This window comes from Dendrobates tinctorius, unplaced genomic scaffold (assembly GCF_039654945.1).
Source record: "Dendrobates tinctorius isolate UK_male_01 unplaced genomic scaffold, ASM3965494v1 ptg000154l, whole genome shotgun sequence".
NCBI lineage: Eukaryota > Metazoa > Chordata > Amphibia > Anura > Dendrobatidae > Dendrobates > Dendrobates tinctorius.
Window position 1 is genome coordinate 9,079,166 of NW_027361821.1, and position 21,420 is coordinate 9,100,585.

Genomic DNA, 21,420 nt, shown 5'->3' on the forward strand with positions numbered 1-21,420 from the left:
TGGCAGGCCAAGAAAAATATCAGAAAGGCAGAGAAGAAGAATGGTGAGAACAGTCAAGGACAATCCACAGACCACCTCCAAAGACCTGCAGCATCATCTTGCTCCAGATGGTGTCACTGTGCATCGGTCAACAATACAGCGTACTTTGCACAAGGAGAAGCTGTATGGGAGAGTGATGCGAAAGAAGCCGTTTCTGCAAGCACGCCACAAACAGAGTCGCCTGAGGTATGCAAAAGCACATTTGGACAAGCCAGTTACATTTTGGAAGAAGGTCCTGTGGACTGATGAAACAAAGATTGAGTTGTTTGGTCATACAAAAAGGCGTTATGCATGCGCTGTATTGTTGACCGATGCACAGTGACACCATCTGGAGCAAGATGATGCTGCAGGTCTTTGGAGGTGGTCTGTGGATTGTCCTTGACTGTTCTCACCATTCTTCTTCTCTGCCTTTCTGATATTTTTCTTGGCCTGCCACTTCTGGGCTTAACAAGAACTGTACCTGTGTTCTTCCATTTCCTTACTATGTTCCTCACAGTGGAAACTGACAGGTTAAATCTCTGAGACAACTTTTTGTATCCTCCCCTGAAAAGCTATGTTGAATAATCTTTGTTTTCAGATCATTTGGGAGTTGTTTTGAGGAGCCCATGATGCCACTTTTCATAGGAGAATCAAATAGGAGAACTACTTGCAAGTGGCCACTTTAAATACCTTTTCTCATGATTTGATACACCTGGCTATGAAGTTCAAAGCTCAATGAGGTTACAAACCCAATTTAGTTCTTCAGGAAGTCAGTAAAAAGTAGTTAGGAGTGTTCAAATCAAGAAAATGATAAGGGTGCCCATACTTTTGCACCGGTCAAATTTTGTTTAAATGCAGATTGCACATTTTCTGTTAGCACAATAAACCTCATTTGAATCCAGAAATATAACTGAGTCCATCAGTTATTAGATATATGAAACTGAAATAGCTGTTGCAAAAACCAAAATTGTTATAAAGAAAAAAGGTTAACATTAATAGGGGTGCCCAAACTTTTACATATGACTGTATTTGACGGATCCGCTGGAGTCGGCATGCAGGGAAAAGTTAAAGGAACCGCGGTCTGGAGAGAAAGAGCGAGAAAGAAAGAGCGAGAAAGAAAGAGCGAGAAAGAAAGAGCGAGAAAGAAAGAGCGAGAAAGAGAGAGAGCAAGAGAGAGAAAGAGAGAAAGAGAGAGAAAGAGAGAGAAAGAGAGAGAAAGAGAGAGAAAGAGAGAGAAAGAGAGAGAAAGAGAGAGAAAGAGAGAGAGAGAAAGAGAGAGAAAGAGAGAAAGAAAGAAAGAGAAAGAGAGAGAGAGAGAGAGAGAGAGAAAGAAAAAGAAAGAGAAAGAAAGAGAGAAAGAAAGAAAGAAAGAAAGAGAGAAAGAAAGAAAGAAAAAGAAAGAGAAAGAAAGAAAGAGAGAAAGAAAGAGAGAAAGAAAGAGAAAGAAAGAGAGAAAGAAAGAAAGAGAAAGAAAGAGAGAAAGAAAGAGAGAAAGAAAGAGAGAAAGAAAGAAAGAAAGAAAGAAAGAAAGAAAGAGAAAGAAAGAAAGAAAAAGAAAAAGAGAGAGAAAGAAAGAAAAAGAGAGAGAAAGAAAGAAAGAAAGAAAGAAAGAAAGAGAGAAAGAGAGAAAAAGAGAAAGAAAGAGATAGAAAGAGATAGAGAGAGAGATTTTCGCGCTTCCTGTACGGCATTTCATGGCTGAAATGCTTCCCGGAGTAAAGCTTCCGGGCATGCTAGCGGACCGTCAAAGAAAAAAAACGTTGCAGGGTCCGTCTCATCCGCCCGGGAGACGCTAAAATCTTGGCGGATCCGTCAAAAAACGGGTGGGGACGGACGACCATCAGTCAAGATCCGCCACTAATGTAAGTCTATGGGGGGGAAAAAATAGATCCGCCACTTTGTTGGCGGATCCGTTTTTTCAAAAATTGGCGGATTTTGACTGACGTCAAGAAACGGAAATGTGAAACAGGCCTAAGCAAATAGTTGTGAGCTGTTATTAATAGCCTGGATACCTTAAGGGGTATTGTCCCTTGTCCCAGATTATTAACATCAGCCCCCAGCCGTGGGCTTTCCCTCTGCAGGCTATGAAAATTGCACGGGAGCCAATTTATTTAATTATTTATTTTACAACTCTTAAACTCCACTCCAAATTACCCAGTCAAACAGAGATTAAAGGCTAAATAGATTATGCCAAAATAGATGTACTGATCAAAAGGTTATATACATTAAAAAAAAAAAAAAAAAAGAAAACGCACAAACAAGAAACTTTTACAAACTATTTAAGACGACTTTCCTGAAAACTAAAAAGGGCATGAAAACAACATGTCAGCACAAGTGATATACAAGCTGGGATGTTTAGAAGTAATGAACAGTCTTTGTAAGTTAATAATTTCACCGCTGAGCATATCAAATTATGCGGCTTTCAACAATAAAATATGAATTAGGGTTTTGGTTCTGCTCATTTGTGCTGCCGCTTGAGTATCGTTTTGCAATTTTATTTACATTCACGACATTAAACTAAACAAACCATGAAATCATTTTGCACAATCCAATTTAAAAGAAAACTTAAGGAAAAAGTCTAAGAATAATACTACAAGCATAAAACGCTACAGGCAAATGGATCGTGTATAACTGGGATTAAGTTTGCATATAACCGTTGCCATTAGGAAGACAACTGTAAGAATGGAGAATGGATGACACTCGTGAATTAGAAGCAAAATGGACATGGTTTTGCAATGCAGCATCTCTTTACCACTGCTCAGGGCTCTAACATATGCCATATAAATAGAGCAATAGCCAGACATGCGCACCTCTCCTCCCCTCATTGTCTATGTAACTGTCGAAAATATCAAAGCGATGTAGTAATCGGTCTCCAGCAGTTCCATAGAAAGTTAAAAAGCAGGGGTGCACATATCTAACCCCCCTCTCCATTCAGACGGAGTATTTCAAAGTAAAGTCAAATGGGGGTCCTGTCGGTCAGACCTCCACTGATCAGCAAGTTGTCAACTACTCTCCAACATTTGTATGTATGTATGTATAATATTTATATATATATATTATATATATTATATATATATATCTCTATCTATCTATCTCGAGCACCACCCAGTCCACAAAGCCCCGCCCACTCCGCATAGCCACAGGTAGAGAGACCCTGGTCCAGCAACACCTAACAACAGTTGTGACGCACAGCTTGGCCTCACATACAATGTACACACAGCTCTGCTGCAGGGACCCTCTGATCCCATGCATACGGGGATACTATACTTCCCCAATTGATGTGATATAACGCCCTGCTCTGTGACACGAGCTGACACTTTTACTCCAGCACAGCCCTGCGCCTGACTCCTCCTCCCAAGCATGTGACTGGTCACATGATCGTGACATCATCACAGGTCCTTTAGCTGCCAGGATTGAGGGAAAAATCAGACATGTGGGGGGGGGAAATGAGAGTAGCGAGGTCCTGCTGCCAGTATGCGGCTGTGTTTAGAGAAGAGTGTGGCGCTGCAGGTGGAGGCTGTGTATAAGTCCACATTCACATGGTCAGTATTTAGTCAGTACTTTACCTCAGTATTTGTAAGCCAAAACCAAGAGTGGGAGAAAAATACAGAAGTGGTGACGTGTTTCTATTATACTTTTCCTCATTGTCCCAGGGGGTAGGCGGGAGATGGGGAGCGCAGGAGCCGGCGGCTCTCACATCATACTCACCCCCTCCTGGCACGGTCTCTGCACTTCCCTGCTTCTCAGATGGTCTCCGGCGCCGCAGCTCTTCTTGTGTTTAGCAGTCACGTGTAACCGCTCATTAAAGTAATGAATATGGTCCCTCAGAAATAACCCCTCACAGACTCAACATAAAAACCGTCCCTCTGAGGGTGAAGAGGAGAGTGAGCAGAAGGAATTAACCCACAAGCAAGCATCTGAGCAACTGATGCAGGCCATCTCCTTAACCAGGACATCACTTACGGAGAAAATAGAGGACGTGTATACCGAGGTGGGGCGTCTTCGGCAAGATATACAGGCCATGAGAGAGCACATTATGGAGGTGGAGACAAGGGTGTCCAAGGTAGAGGACACCATTGCACCCATGGAAGCCAAGCTTACGAAAGCGGCGGGCTCGGTGAACACATGGAGGCAAAAAGCAGACAAACTGGAGAATAGAATGCGTCGGAATAACATCCGAGTTATTGGTCTGCCGGAACGCTCGGAAGGTCAACATCCGGAACAGTTTCTAGAAGACTGGCTCAAAACTTCTCTGGGAGACAAATTCTCCCCAACATTTGCTGTGGAAAGGGCTCATAGGGTTCCTACAAGACCTCTTCCTCCTGGAACCCCACATAGACCATTTTTGGGGCGTCTCCTCAACTGCAGGGACAGAGATGTGATTCTACGTCTAGCTCGACAAAAAAGTCCCATCAAGTTCAACAATGCCATGATCTCAATTTTTCCAGATTTTTCCATGGAACTCCAGAAACAACGAGCACAAATCATGGAAATCAAGAAGCGGCTCCGAGAGAGGAATGTTGTGTACTCAATGATCTATCTGGCCAGGCTCCGGGTGGTCCATGAGGGTTCTTCTATATTTTTTACGGATTCGACGGAGGCGGCTGAGTGGTTACGGTCCCACAAAGGGTCTGCGGCGAAGGAATCCTAATTTTTTTTTACTGTTAATCAGAATTCTTTTTTTTTTTTTATTGATGGTCTGATTGGAGCTTTTTCCACGGGCGTTCGGACTACCAACAATACCGGACACTGAGCTCAGTGATGGTATCCCCGTGTCTATTTCGTGATGGGAGAGCAGAACTTTGCTCCCGTACTGTTTGCTTTTTCACTTTGATGTTTTTTTATAATAGTTTTATTTGTTCTTTAGGTATAATTCGCAGCCGACAGCAATTTCAGTTTATGTGTGGTGTCTTTAAGTTTTGCTCGGGTATTGATGTAGGCCATATCCAGTGGAGTAAATATGGGGTCTGAAATGATATTTATGACATGGAATGTGAGGTATAAACCCCCCCCCCCCCGGAAAAAGATAAAAGTTTTCTCGCAGATTAGACATTACCACCCTCACATTGTGGCCTTGGTGGAGACGCATCTGACCAGGGATACAGCCCGCTGCGTGCAGAAGCCTTGGGTACAATGGTCTGTTCATGCATTCCACACTTGTTACTCGAGAGGGGTTTCACTGTTGGTACACAGAGATGTTAGATGGGAAGCCAGGGAGACTTGGAGGGATCCTGAGGGTCGTTTTGTCTTCGTATATGCATCAATAAATGTGTTTATAATCCGCCTCCGGCTAATATGTCCATTCTCCAGAAGGCGATGAGTTTCGCCCTAAATTATCCGGACGCGGAAGTTATCTGTATGGGGGATTTCAATATGGTTATGAATAATCGTCTTGATAAATTGAGACTGGATGATGGAGTAGCTGGGGGGGGGGTTCCTTCGCCGACAGCAACCCAACTGTTATTTATGGAGGGTAGCGGGTGGCTAGATTTGTGGAGAGTGCGGCACCCTGAGTTGAGAGAGTATACCTGCCACTCATCCACTAGGTGCTCCCTATCGCGCATAGATTACATATTTGGAACCAGAGGTCTGGCGATGTGGGTGGATGGTGTGGAGCATGGTAGTAGAGGGATCTCAGACCATAGCCCGGTCATCGTCAGACTCAAGTATGGGCAATTAAATAACAGGATGGTTTGGAAGTTGAACCCTTTTTGGCTGAAACTGATAGTAACCCCCGATAGAACAATTGATCAACTGCATTGCTTCATTTTGTCTCATCAGGAACCTCAGGATATTAATTTATTTTGGGTTGCCCTTAAGGCATATCTGAGGAGCTGCTTGACCTCCACAATTTCTTATATTAAGCGGGTAACCTCAAGAGAGGATGATTTGGTGGAACAGCGATTGAAAGATTCAGAGGCTGCATACATAGCTAACCGAACTAATGGCAATAGGACTGAGTGGTTGGCTGCCCAGCGATTACACACCCAGCACATAGACGCTAAGTCTAAGCGAAAATTATTCTTTGCTCACCAGTCTTATTTTGAACTGGGAAACCAAGCAAGTAAACTTTTGGCCTACCTGGTGCGCCAACATAATACTTCTAATACAATATTGCAGATCCGGAAGTCGGATGATTCGTTGGTGTCTTCAACTGAGGAGATTCTTGGCTGCTTTTGTAATTATTATAAGTCATTATATGAATCTAAAAGTGGGTCTGATAATTTGGAGTGTTTGGAATACTTGTCAGATGTAACATTCCCTACCTTAGATCCTGATCAGCGAGCCTTTATGGACACTGAATTCACTGTGGAGGAGATAGAGAATGCCATAACGGACATGGCCTCTGGGAAGGTCCCTGGGCCGGACAGGTTCCCTGTTGAACTGTATAGGAAGTACAGAGACATATTAACGCCACTTCTGATAAAGGTATTTTGGGGAATATGGGAGGGGGAATCTATGCCTGAATCCTTTTACGAGGCCAATATCATAGTGCTTAGGAAGGAGTGGAAGGACCCTTTGGAATGTGGCTCCTATCATCCCATATCGTTAGTTAATGTGGACTATAAAATCTTTACTAAGATTCTCGCCACCAGATTAAATTCGATTATACTGAACCTCATACATCCTGACCAGACAGGCTTTATGCCTGGTAAGAGCACTTCAATTAATATCAGAAGAGTCCAGTCAATAGTCCAATATAGTTCTCTAATGCCAGACAACAAATGGGCACTGGCATCGTTAGATGCTGCCAAGGCTTTTGACTCTCTCGAGTGGCCTTTCCTCTCCACATGCCTGCAGATGTATGGCTTTGGTGATAAGTTTATAAAATGGGTTAAAACACTATATATGAAACCCAAAGCCTGCATTATCGTGAACAATTCCATATCTGAGTCCTTTTCATTACACAGGGGGACCCGCCAGGGGTATAGATATAGCGGGTCAGGTAGATACCATAGGTTTATACACAGATGATATGGTGATATTTATGGGCGAGGCGGAGGTAACTTTGCCTCACGTGATTGCCACCATAGATAGATTCAGTAAATATTCGGGCTTATATATAAATTGGTAAAAGTCTGCCCTGCTACCCCTATCCCATGCCTCAACTTGAGGTTCTCTCCTCATTGACCATTGTATCTAGCTTTAAATACTTAGGTGTTCACATATCCCATAGCAGCACACTCGACTTACACCTTAACATCTACCCATTGCTGGAACCGGTTAGAGTTAAATTTGCAACCTGGAGCAAATTACCGCTGCCTGTGGCTGGACGCATCAACCTGATTAAAATGATATTACTTCCCAAACTTAGCTATTGTCTTCAGCACAGTGCTGTAATGGTACCCAAGTCCTATTTTGTGAACCTCAATTCCCAGGTCACATCTTTTATATGGGGGAAAACCAGACCCAAACTTAAATTGTCCACTCTACAGAGACCAAAAAAGGGAGGTGGGGCGGCGTTACCAGTTTATTTCCCATATTATATGGCTGGACAGGCTAAAGCCCTAAGTAAATGGATGCCGGGTAATGATCTCCCTAATTCTGAAAGTCACTAGCTCCACACTGCAAGAACTGATTGCCCACTGGGTTTCCTGGAGTTGGAGAAGCCTAGTGTCCCTCGTTTACTGCCCTTGCTCCGTCTGGCACGATTAGTATGGAGGCAAATTAAGAAGGTGATTGGATTTAAGGATATCATAGCTGAAATACCCCTATGGAAAAATGCCTATTTTTCGGTTTTGCTAACTCACCCGTCCACTGATTTTTGTATTCAACATAACGTCTCCCTGATAGGAGACCTGTACGATCATGGGATTTTAATGTCTTTCGAGCCGATACAGGCTAAACATGATGTCCCGAGATCTCAATTTTTCAGCTTCTTACAACTAAGATCTGCTCTTCAGTCGCACATAAGGTGTATGAGTGTGGGCCGTGCCATTTCGTCCCTACCTTTGATAGAAATCCTTAACTCACAGGGTCCCCAGGGCCTTATCTCCTCTTTATATACGTACATGCTGTCGGTGGGAGCAGAATCTGCCATAAGCTCTGTTAAAGGGAAGTGGGAGCGACTCATCCCTAATATGCAGGGAGAGGAGTGGGAAGAGATCCCGGAGTCTCCGATCGGAGTATCACCATCTATTAATAATAGAATGATACAGCTGTATATAATAAACCAATCACATTTGACTCCGATACGACTTTTTAAGATGGGTCGATTCCAGTCATCAGAATGCTTGCGATTTCACTCACCAGATGCAGATTTTATCCACATGGTATGGCAATGTCCCACTATCCATCATTACTGGAAAACGGTGACGTTATTCTTGTTATCACTGGTGCAAACTCCTGCCCCTCTTGAACCACTGGTCTGCTTGTTTGGGGTATGGGAGGAGGAGGTTTGGGGTCACCATGTTGGGATTTTTCTACGTGAAACGCTGTTTATGGCACGGAAAGTATTGGCACTACGGTGGATAGGTAATTCATGTCCCTCTCTTAGAACCTGGATTGACCTGGTAAACACGATTGTTCCATACGAGCGGACATTATATCAAAACAGGGGATGCCTGGGGAAATTTGAAAAGATCTAGGAGAAGTGGAATTCTTCTCATCTTACATTGTAGAATGGAGATATTGCATGTGAGACAATATAGTGCAAGACAGTGGGCTGCGAATTAGTAAATGGTTGATGTAGTTTAGTCTAGGAATTTATAGTCAATCTGCATTATCTGAGCGACATGATAAAGGCTTGTGAGATATGATTGATGTACATGCTTATAATATATAGCCTGTTGTTCTTTGTATATGCTTGGGGGATTACGCATATATTACCCGTAAATCAGTAAGAGTGTTCAATTTTTGTTTAGTATTTTAAAAAAATAAAAAGGCGGTAATATGTCTGCTCTGTACAATGTCCATAACCACATGCAAATATGTATGCTGTACATTACATCCTTTTCTTGCTTCGAAGTTTAATAAAGGAATTTAAAAAAGTAATGAATATGCATACCATGCCATCACTCCCATAGGCGTGGAGCACATTCTCATTGCTTTAATGAGCAGTACCATGTGACCGCTGAACACTGGAAGGAGCTGCCGGCGCCGGAGACCATCTGAGAAGCAAGAAGTGCAGAGACCGCGCCGGGAGGGGGTCAGTATGACGGTGAGGACGGGGGGGGGGGCTCTGTCTTCCGCGTTCTCTGGCTGTGACGTTCAGGTCAGAGGGTGCGATGACACGTTTAGTGCGCGCCCTCTGCCTGAACAGTCACTGCAGAGACCCGGAAGACAGAGCGGCGTGCAGCGGAACAGGGACAGGTGAATATTGGATGTGCGGGGCCCTGAGCCAGTGGCGACACCGGCACCTGGCCCCCATAGTGCGCCGGTGTCCCCGCCTGTTCAGGACACCGGCACCTGTCCTCCAGCGACGAGAGGTAAGTATGTCTTTTTTTTTTTTAATCGCAGCAGCATATGGGGCATATATATCTATGGAGCATCTTATGGGGCCATCAACCTTTATGCAGCATTATATGGGGCATCTTATGGGGCCATCAACCTTTATGGAGCAGCATATGGGGCATATATATTTATGGAGCATCTTATGGGGCCATCAACCATTGTTGGAGCAGTATATGGGTCATATATATCTATGGAGCATCTTATGGGGCCATCAACCTTTATGCAGCAGCATATGAGGCCATCAACTGTTATGGAGCAGCATATGGGGCATACTATTCTATGGAGAATCTTATGGGGCCATCAACTTTTATGGAGCAGCACATGGGGCATATTATTCTATGGAGCATCTTATGGGGCCATCAACTTTTATGGAGCATTATATTCTATGGAGCATCTTATGGGGTCATCATTAACCTTTTATGTAGCATTAAATGGGCCATATTTTAATATAGAGCATCTTATGGGGCCATTATTAACATTTGTGCAGCATTATATGGAGTATATTTTTTGTATGAAGCATCTTATGGGGCCCATCATGAACTGTATGGAGCTCATGATTCAATATGGATATTCAAAAACATTTAACATACTGATGTCTCAAGTAATTTTACTTTTAATGGTATCTATTTTTATTTTTTAAATTTATAAGTAGCTGCTGCATTTCTCACCCTAATCTTATACTCGAGTCAAAAAGTTTTCCCAGGTTTTTTTGTGGCAAAATTAGGGGCCTCGGTTTATACAGGGGTCGGCTTATACTCGAGTGTACACGGTAATCATTATAATTTGTTATGACTAACCGCAGTTAGTTACTATGCCCAGGCAACATCGGGCTCTTCAGCTAGTATGTTATAAATGTCCTGCATCAATAAACAAAAAAGCGGCTCAACTTTAATATCTCACATAAACAGGTTAATTCAGTGGAATCTAGAAAGTGTCACATGAGCAGACTAACTGGGTTACGGAAACCCCACCTAAAAAGTGCAGTGGTTGATCCGCAGTCCCAGAGACCTCCAAGACCCTCCTTGATGCTTTGCTTTCAGTTCTGACTCCTCAGCATCTTGAAGGACATGTCAGAGAAACAAGTGCTGCGGTCACCTTTGAGAGTAGGCCAGGTTTTTCTCTCCTTATACCTTACATTTTAATTGCTATATAAGTTGTAACTATTATTCTCTACAAAGCACATGGCATAACTTTCTATCTTTCTTTGTTGCTAGTCACAGTTTACAGTATAATGTAATTTACCTTCACGTGAGGACCAGTTGTTGGGCAATGCAGAAGTCATAAGCCTTGTCAAGAGAGTATTGTGCCACTTTTAAAGAAAAATAGAGTGAGCACTTCATCTTGTAGGCTCAGTTTGGTCATCTATGAGCATTGGATTGTAATGGAACACTATGCAGAAGCCTTAACGGTCATCTGTTCCTTAACAGAGGTTGTCCACTACTTTTTCATTCTATCAGGGTCTAACACCCAGCATGCCCACCGATCAGCTGTTCTCTGTGTTGGCGGATGGAACTGCTCAATTACAGAGCTGCTCCGTCTTCTGACTGTGGCCCCAGCATAGTACTACACTCCCTGAAGGATGTTTCTTCCTTAGCTCCTGATAGTGGTAAGTACAGCTATTCCCCACGTTGTGGGCATATATCCCCATAACTGCTAATGGGAGACCACAATGATCGGTCCTAGAACACTGGCTCATCTTTTAGGTCATCAAGTACTTAGTATCTCTTCCAAGGACTCTCTCGTAATTATTTTATTCTTGCTCTTTTCTATAGCATTTATTTTGCTTACAGAATTTTATGGGGATTTTGCCCCCCCTCTAGTCTCCATCTATGCCATATTTTTGCGATATAAGCCAGCAGAATGCTAGAAACATCAGATAAGCAGACTATAACTGGATTATGGAAACAACTATGGAGGTCCAGTGGGTTGATCAGCTATCCCCAGTAACGTACAAGATTCACCTTGTTGTCTTGCTTAGTTTCTGTTTTATCTCACAGAAAGAATCAGCTGTAATCCCTGCTGTCCTGCCTGTATACTCTTTTGCTTCCCCCCCTGCCTAGGAGCTCTGTTATGATCAGGACATGTTCCTGTACGGTCAGACACAGCCATTACACAGTACACAGCAGTACACAGCACAGCAGTGTTTTTAAACACATCCAATTGTGGAATTATTATTCCAAAATGTATTGATTAAATGTATATTGTTGGTGTATAAACCCGCTGTAAAACTTTCAAAAAAGGCAAAATAGATAACTTAATTCATCAAAAAAATTTTTTAGCTTCAAATCCTTCACATTTACCTTTTCTGTTTTTTCTTCATCCTTTTCTTTCTCCTTCTCTTTGTCTTCTGACTTATCAGATGAAAGAACCACCAATGTCATCTTTCTTACAATCTGTTTTGCTTCTATAACTTCCCTTTTGTGTTCTTCCAGAATGCTGCTATCCAACGGCAGAAGCTGAAGGAAAGATGTACAACATAGTAAATATCAAAAACTGACAAAAGGGCAATTTTATACTATTTGAAGCTCAAACTAGAAGATCTGATAATCAACGATAAACAATTTTTGTGACACTATCCAACTTCTAATCCCCTAAGAGACCATCACGACACAAGCCAGGAGAGGTTTCTCATTGTTTACTTACATGAACATAGAGGTCTTCTAATTCAATTAAATTATGTTGTAAGAGAACAGCAGCAACTCTGTACAAAGAAGTAGGTGTCTCTCCATTAGGCTCCTGCAAAGACAAATGGTCCATATGAAGAAGAGAAAAAATGAACATCAGCTAATGTCGTCCCCTATTTGGAGAGAAAATTATGATTTACCTGGTAAAACTTAAATTTGAATCCAAGGATATGGCAGAGCGTCTGAGGTTCACACATACCCATGTAAGATTCAATTAATGATACAAAATAATCATCTTGCTCTGGTCTGCACTCAAATACTTCCAATATAATGTCCAATACTCTATTTGGATCCAAGTTAAAACATCCTTAGAACGAAATAAAAAAAAACACTATTAGTCCATGTACGAGAAACTAGAAGAATTTTGCATGAATCAGCAGTGTAGACCAAGCCTGCACAACATACGGCCCATCAAAGGATGTTTTGCGGCCCACGGAGAACCGGGCAACGCCGGTTCTCATCTTCTTGAATTCAAATGTGTTTGAGTCTTTCAGACGTGAATACATTTGAACACTTCGCTGCTGGGACAGGGGCAGATCACTACTCATCAGTCCCCGCCCCAATGTGCAGCAGCGTGATGATGTCATCACACCGCTGGCCTCATAATATTGCGGTCAGTGGCGCCCAGGAGGTCGTGAAGACATGGCAGGAAACAGTAAGCACTCAATGGAGAAGCCAAGGATTAAATATCCTGCCTATTATAGGAGGGGTGGAGGGGATTGGTGTTACTGTGAGGGTAAATTATGGAGAGGGGCAGTCTGGGGTGTGACAATATGGAAAGATGGAGAAGGGCTGTGTGGGGTGGGACATTATGGAGAGGGGCAGGACATTATGGAGAGAAGCAGTGCAAGGCCATGTTCATGAATTCAGTATTTTACATCAGTATTTGTAAGCCAAAACAAGGAGAAGAACAAATCAGAGGAAAAGTATAATAGAAACACGTCATCACTTCTACATTTATCCCCCACTCCAAATTTTGACTTATAAATATGGATATAAAAATACTGACCAAATACTGAATGGATGAACGTGGCCTAAAGGGGACATTATGGAGAGGGGCAGTGTGAGAGACACATTTTGTGCAGGAAGCACAGCGAGTGGCAATTATTCATTCAGGGCAGCAGCATGAGATATTTTACTCCATGGGGCATTACATTGAGAATTATATTAAAAAGGTTTCGAGAAAGAACTAGGAGACAAAAAGGGCGTAATAGGGTCTTATCTGGTGATAAAGGGAGAATAAAGGCCCCTTTACATTTAGCGATGCACCAGCGATCCCGACCACGATCCGACCTGGTCAGGAACGGTGTTGCATCGCTAAATGGTCGCTAGTGAGCTGCCACACAGGCAGGTCTCACAGCGATGTAGCGACGAAGCAGCGGTCGTTACTTACCTTTCAGATGCGGTGATCCTGACGTCCTCCCGCCCGCGTCCATGCGTCGCTCGTCGGCGCCAGCAGGAAGCGACCGACGAGAAATGGAGCTGCGCGATCAGCGACAGACAGCGGGGGAGCCGGTCGGAGGTAAGTATCACACATAGCAATATCGCTACTGCGTCACAAAATCGCTGACGCTTTAGCGATATCGCTAGCGATATCGTTATGTGTAAAGGCCCCTTAAGTAGGGAGACCACTCACCTGATGTGGTTGCAAACAGCAACATGAGATAAGTACGTATTACAGCTGCTGCAGCACACCGGTCACAAATGTGCCCAGGGTACATGGAAAGTAGGAAGGAGGTGTCATCAACTGCGCTGCTGATAAGGACTCAAGAGCAGGATAAAATCAACGGATTTTATTATAAGGTTTATAATAAAACCCGTTGATTTTATCCTGCTATTGAGTCCTTATCAGCAGTGCAGTTGATGACACCGCCTTCCTACTTTCCATAAAAAAATGTTGTCGGAATATGAATTAAAATATCCTGATGCTTCTATTATTTATTGGTGAAGAGTTTTATTGCACTCGTACGCATTAAATAGTTGGGGGTTTTTTCATGCTGAAATTTTCAAATTGGCTGACATTTTGCAATATATGAAGGCGCCACTTCTATATACCAGATAAAACCACAATGAACTATCGGAACATTCCAATTAAGATTCATCATCAACCATCTCATCGTCATGAACATGGCAATAACAAACCTAAAAAGGTTAAGCAATTTCAACATACAAAAGATGGAACAGATAAATCGAATAAAAATCAGCAGTGATGTTGCTGAACTGATGAAGGCCATCTACTTTACACTAGCGAGTCCTCTTGTTCCCTTTCCTCCTTACATCCCATCCATGCACCAAACTCAACAACTAGATTATTCCACTATTCCATTAGCCTTAAACTTGTCATTACTAATGACTTATCAGAATATCAGGTTGTGTGTGTTTGTGGATGAGCAGTAGAACTATTTCTGGAAATTATTTCATTGATATCCATTATTTTCCACCAGTTTTCCCCTCTAGAGGCTTCATCTGGAAATTTTCACCTGTCTTGAATTAAACCATGGAGACTAGCTGCTGTGTCTCCCATACACCCCACAAAGAATCCTACTCTCATGGCTCCATTTTATATTCGATAGCAACCTAAAAGACATTATCAAACAGTGCTGAGCAATGTATCTGTAAATCCAGCTCTGGTGTGATAGAAAACATTTACTAGTTCTTCCCCCCTCAAGTTCTATATGTGATTAGAGTTGAGCGAAACGGGTCGAAAAAATTCAAAAGTCGCCGACTTTTGGCAAAGTCGGGTTTCATGAAACGAAACCCGACCCTAGGATGAGGTCGGCCACGAGGTCGGCGACTTACGCGCCAAAGTTGCGTTTCAAAAGCTTGTTTTGCGCTCTTTTTCAGCCAATCAGGATCCACGGACACTGTGGGCAACGTGATGACATAGGCACGGGTCACCACCATCTTTCAGAAGGGCATGCAAGTGATTGGCTTGCTTTGGTGGGCGTCACAGGGGGTATAAAAGGGCGTGCACGCCGACCGCCATCTTACTTCTGCCGATCTTAGCATAGGGAGAGGTTGCTGCTGATTCTGTAGGGAGAGCGTTAGGCAGGGAAGAAGACAGAAAAACTGCTTCTGCTGCTAGCGATTTGGCCTGCACAACACACCAGTCACTGTGTGTGCAGTGCAAGGGGAGGCTATATAGTGGTGTATCAGTGGTGTTGGTTGTTGGGCTGCCTTCTAAGGCTTCCTGACAGGCTGGCATTGCTGTTTACCCACTGCTCCGCAAACTGCTTTTTTAAAAGCAATCCAATCTCCCTTATCCTCTAGTCACTTTGGTCACAGCTGCGCCATCGAGCCTGTCACATAGCGCTCAGATATTCATTGGGCCTCAAACTGCTTTTTTAAAAGCAAGCCCAATTTTTTTTTTTTTTGTCCTGCTGAGAAGAAAAAAAAAACTGCTTCTGCTGCCGATAGCAATTTGGCCTGCACAACACACCAGTCACTGTGTGTGCAGTGCAAGGGGAGGCTATATTGTGGTGTATCAGTAGTGTTGGTTGTTGGGCTGCCTTTTAAGGCTTCCTGACAGGCTGGCATTGCTGTTTACCCACTGCTCCGCAAACTGCTTTTTTAAAAGCAATCCAATCTCCCTTATCCTCTAGTCACTTTGGTCACAGCTGTGCCATCGAGCCTGTCACATAGCGCTCAGATATTCATTGGGCCTCACACAATCCAAAAGTGTCCAGTGTCCAAAAGTGTGTGCAGAGATTCAAAATCTCCCTTATCCTCTAGTCACTTAGGTCACAGCTGTGCCATCGAGCCTGTCACATAGCGCTCAGATATCAGTGGGCCTCACACAATCCAAAAGTGTCCAGTGTCCAAAAGTGTGTGCAGAGATTCAAAATCTCACTTATCCTCTAGTCACTTAGGTCACAGCTGTGCCATCGAGCCTGTCACATAGCGCTCAGATATCAGTGGGCCTCACACAATCCAAAAGTGTCCAGTGTCCAAAAGTGTGTGCAGAGATTCAAAATCTCACTTATCCTCTAGTCACTTAGGTCACAGCTGTGCCATCGAGCCTGTCACATAGCGCTCAGATATCAGTGGGCCTCACACAATCCAAAAGTGTCCAGTGTCCAAAAGTGTGTGCAGAGATTCAAAATCTCACTTATCCTCTAGTCACTTAGGTCACAGCTGTGCCATCGAGCCTGTCTCATAGTGCTCAGATATTCATTGGGCCTCACACAATCCAAAAGTGTCCAGTGTCCAAAAGTGTGTGCAGAAATTCAAAATCTCCCCTGTCCTATAGACACCTTGTACCTTGTTTTACATACTATATAGTTTGTTGGATTTTGTCTACATTTCTACCAAAAATGAGGAAGGCTGGTGGAAGAGGCCGTGGAATTGGGCGGGGGTTGGCAGCTGGTAATGATGGTGTTGGTGGTGGATCTGATGGTAGTGGCAAGAGCAAAATAGGACCGAATACAGGAGGTGTTGAGCCTGCGTCATCGTCTGGCTACATAAGGCCTCGAACGCTTAGTTTTCTAGGAGTTGGCAAACCGCTTTTAAAGCCAGAGCATCAGGAAAAAGTTTTGTCTTACACTGCTGACTCAGCCTCCAGCTCTATCGCCTCCTCTTCTTCAGTTGTAAAAAGTAAAAGCACTGAGTCGTCATTGGAGGCTCATGTTCATGAACCACACCTTTCCTTGTGTCCTTCACCCCAACCAAGATTGAAGGATGACGCAGGCCATACTACTGATTACTCCATGGAGCTGTTTTCACATACCATGCCTGGATTATCAAGTGAAATGGTGAATTACCTAGGCCAAGATGAATCTGACATGGAGTGCACTGATGCACAGCCGCTGATGGATGATTCTGCTGGTACATTCACTCAGAGCACTACATTGTCCTCGCAGTGTACAGAGCCAGATTCTGACCCTGATGAGACTCAGGTGCCCCTTCCTGCACACTAAACCACCATACACGGTGACACAGAGGAAGGTGCACATGACATAGAAGAGGAGGTGATGGATGACCCAGTTGTTGACCCAGATTGGCATCCATTGGGGGAAGAGGGTGCTGCTTCCAATAGCTCAGATGAGGAGCATCCACAGCAGACATCGACATCGCAACAGCTGTTATCTGGCAGGCCCGGAGCACTCCAAAGACAGGTTCCAAACATCAAAAGAGTTGCTGGACAGCTTGTCCAGAGGGTCAAAAGATCACAGCGTGCTAGGCCGCAAAATGTCTGCCAAAGTAGGAAGAGTGCAGTGTGGCACTTTTTTGAACAAAATCCTCATGATCAGGCCAAGGTTATCTGTAAGAAGTGCGCAAAGACCTTTAGCCGAGGGAAAAATCTGAAAAATTTGAATACCAGTTGCATGCATAGACATTTAACCAGCATGCACTTGCAAGCGTGGACACAACACCAAACCTCAAGTGCCACATGTGCAACTGATCACAACGAAGGTAGTCAGCAACGCTACATTGTTTCCCCCACTGTAAGCCCACCAGTTAGCACAGCAGCAAATGTTGAGGTGTCGTTGCAAGGCCACAGCAGTCAGGGAATCCCACTGTTATATCAACGAAAGACTGATTCTAGGCCATCAGAAAGAACACCAACTCCATCACCATCATCAACCCTCTCTCAGTCCGCCCTGTCCACCGCTACTTCCACCATATGCAGCTCTCAAGTCCAGCTCACCCTCCCAGACACTATGAGTAGGTCAAGAAAGTACTCAGTCTCTCATCCGCGTACACTGGGTTTGAACGCCCACATTGCCAAACTAATCTCGTTTGAGATGATGCCCTTTCGGTTGGTGGAAAGCACAGCTTTCCGCGAACTCATGGCCTATGCAGTACCACGCTATGACCTACCCAGTCGCCACTTCTTCTCTCGCAAAGCCATCCCAGCCCTCCACCATCATGTGAAAGACCGCATTGTCCATGCACTCAAGCAGTCAGTGAGCGGAAAGGTGCACCTCACTACTGATGCATGGTCCAGTTGGCATGGCCATGGCCGTTACGTGTCCATCACTGCGCACTGGGTTAATGTGGTGGATGCAGGGTCCACAGGGGACAGCGGTGGTGGGACAGTGCTGCCTAGCCCACGGTATAGGAAACAGTTGGCTGTAGGCGTTCCACCCGCCTCCTCCTCCTCCTCCTCCAGAAGCGAAAGCTCGTCCACAGAGCGCAGTCGTACGAGCACTCCATCTGCAGCTGCCACTGTTGCACACGATGTGTCCCCCTATCGAGCAGCTAGTGGAAAGCGTCAGCAGGCTGTGTTGCAGATGATGTGTTTGGGCGACAGACATACCGCCGAGGTGCTGGCCGAGTACTTGAAGCGACAAACTGAGTCATGGCTGGGCAGTGTACATCTTGAGGCAGGCAAGGTAGTTAGTGATAACGGCCGTAATTTTGTGGCAGCCATAGCCCTTTCAAAACTCAGCCACATACCTTGCTTGGCTCACACCTTGAACCTGGTGGTGCAGTGCTTCCTCAAAAATTATCCTGAGTTAACAGCCCTGCTCCAGAAGGTGCGAAGACTGTGCGCGCACATCCGCCGGTCGCCTGTACACTCCGTTCGTATGCAGAAGCTGCAGCGATTGCTCCACCTTCCCAACCACCGCCTCATTATCGACATTGCAACAAGGTGGAACTCCACCCTGCACATGGTGGAGCGGCTGTGCGAGCAGAGGCAGGCCATAATGCATTTGTGGGAGGATACACGGCCAGGCACTTTGAGAGCAGACATGGAGTTGACAGGTGTGCAGTGGTCGAAGCTGAAAGACCTTTGTAAAGTCCTTCAGTGTTTTGAGGAATGCACACGGCTGGTAAGCGCAGACGACGCCATCCTAAGCATGAGCATCTCACTTATGCGTCTGCTCATGCAAACTTTGACGCACCTTAAGGAGCAGGCGTCTGCAGCCAGTTGATGAGGAGGAAGAGGAGGAGGGAATCCTTGATGACATTCAGCCATTGTCTGCTCAGGGACCTCTCCTGGACGAGGTGGAGGAAGAAGAGGAGGAGGAGGATGATGATGGGGATGATTACTTAGGGGAGGAGGATGCATCTCGTGGGGCAAGTGAAAATGTTGGCGTGGCAAGGTCTGATACAGGGTTTGTGCGTGACTGGAGGGATGTGGATTTGCCAGAAAGTGCTCCTCCAACCAGCACTCGCAGTGCATCATTGACACCGGGAACATTGGCCCACATGTCAGATTATGCCTTGCGGATCCTAAAAAGGGACCCCCGCATTGCCAAAATGATGAACGATGACGACTACTGGTTGGCCAGCATCCTGGATCCACGCTATAAAGGCAAATTACAAAACATCATGCCACAGGAGAACCTTGACCTAATATTGGCTAATAAACAAGCAACTCTGGTAAATCGGTTGCTTAAGGCATTCCCCGCACACAGCAGCGGTGATGGTTCTCACACGAGCCGTACGGGCCGGGGGCAGCTTGGCAGAGGTGTTCGTGGTGCACACAGCAGAAGTGGCGTTGGAGACAGGGGTTTCATGACAATGTTGTGGACTGATTTTTCAAATACCGCTCAAACAACTGGTAATACTGCATCGATGAAAAGTGACAGGAGACAGCAGTTGTCAACCATGGTTACAAACTACTTTTCCTCCCATATCGATGTTCTCCCACACAGGTCATTCCCCTTTGACTATTGGGCCGCTAAACTGGACACCTGGCCTGAATTGGCCCAATATGCCATACAGGAGCTCGCTTGCCCAGCTGCAAGTGTGCTGCTATCGGAAAGAGTCTTCAGTGCAGCTGGATCAATCCTGACAGAAAAAAGGACCCGTCTGTCAACCCAAAATGTGGATGATCTAACCTTCATTAAAATGAACCATGCATGGGTTTCCAAGGATTTTGTCCCACCTTCCCCTGATGACACATAGGGTGACAGAAAAATGGCTTGCTTTGGTCCACCTCTTCCTGGGACTTGACCTATTTCGCCTTTTGCATCAGCTGAATGTCCAACATCAACATATGCCACTTTCTAAAACTCCCTAACTGTGCTGCCTCCCCCCCCATGGCCGGGGTCACCACCTAGCGCACGACACCGTGCGAGTGCCGTTGCCCTGGACAGGTGGGTAGGCCGACTCTTGGGCGCGGGCACTGGCACAGGGTCCCTCATAGTTCAATCAAGTGTCTCTGACGGTGGTGGTGCACACCCGCCGTCAGACACACCGCTGTACTATGAGGGGCCCAGTGCCAGTACCGACGCCCACGAGTGGGCCCCCCTTGCTTGGGCAGGGCCCCAGCATTTGCAATCTTTACCTCTTCCTGCTCCTCCGCTGTGTAATCTGGGCCGTCAAATCCATACTGTGCCTGACACCGTCTGAGCCTGCCTCCTGAGACATATATTTTGAATGTGTACGCTATCCATACATGTTATCCGGGGATACGGTACCCTTTCTAACCTTTGTGCAATCACGTGCAATCCATACTGGGCCTAACACCGTCTGAGCCTGCCTCCTGAGACATATATTTTGAATGTGTACGCTATCCATACATGTTATCCGGGGATACGGTACCCTTTCTAACCTTTGTGCAATCACATGCAATCCATACTGGGCCTAACACCGTCTGAGCCTGCCTCCTGAGACATATATTTTGAATGTGTACGCTATCCATACATGTTATCCGGGGATACGGTACCCTTTCTAACCTTTGTGCAATCACGTGCAATCCATACTGGGCCTAACACCGTCTGAGCCTGCCTCCTGAGACATATATTTTGAATGTGTACGCTATCCATACATGTTATCCGGGGATACGGTACCCTTTCTAACCTTTGTGCAATCACGTGCAATCCATACTGGGCCTAACACCGTCTGAGCCTGCCTCCTGAGACATATATTTTAAATGTGTACGCTATCCATACATGTTATCCGGGGATACGGTACCCTTTCTAACCTTTGTGCAATCACGTGCAATCCATACTGGGCCTAACACCGTCTGAGCCTGCCTCCTGAGACATATTTTGAATGTGTACGCTATCCATACATGTTATCCGGGGATAGGGTACCCTTTCTAACCTTTGTGCAATCACGTGCAATCCATACTGGGCCTAACACCGTCTGAGCCTGCCTCCTGAGACATATATTTTGAATGTGTACGCTATCCATACATGTTATCTGGGGATACGGTACCCTTTCTAACCTTTGTGCAATCACGTGTAATCCATACTGGGCGTGAGAACGGCTGGCGAGCTGTTAAGCAAGCTACAGCACCTGTGGTTTGCACACGTAAGTTTTTCATTTTTTCAGGAATGACGGTTAGGCCTAATTCCGGAACTGCAGT

General features: G+C 45.0%; 1 protein-coding gene across 1 annotated transcript in view; it reads right to left on the minus strand.

Annotated features, from left to right (window-relative positions):
* Nucleotides 1–21,420, minus strand: part of THOC2 (THO complex subunit 2) — a 231,251-nt gene that overhangs the window by 173,868 nt on the left and 35,963 nt on the right. Inside the window, exons 8-10 of the mRNA XM_073547602.1 lie at nucleotides 12,296–12,462; nucleotides 12,115–12,207; nucleotides 11,772–11,927 (exon numbers count right to left, since the gene is read on the minus strand). Of these exons, the coding sequence (XP_073403703.1) occupies nucleotides 11,772–11,927; nucleotides 12,115–12,207; nucleotides 12,296–12,462 (416 nt within the window). The remainder of the gene's footprint in view (nucleotides 1–11,771; nucleotides 11,928–12,114; nucleotides 12,208–12,295; nucleotides 12,463–21,420) is intronic.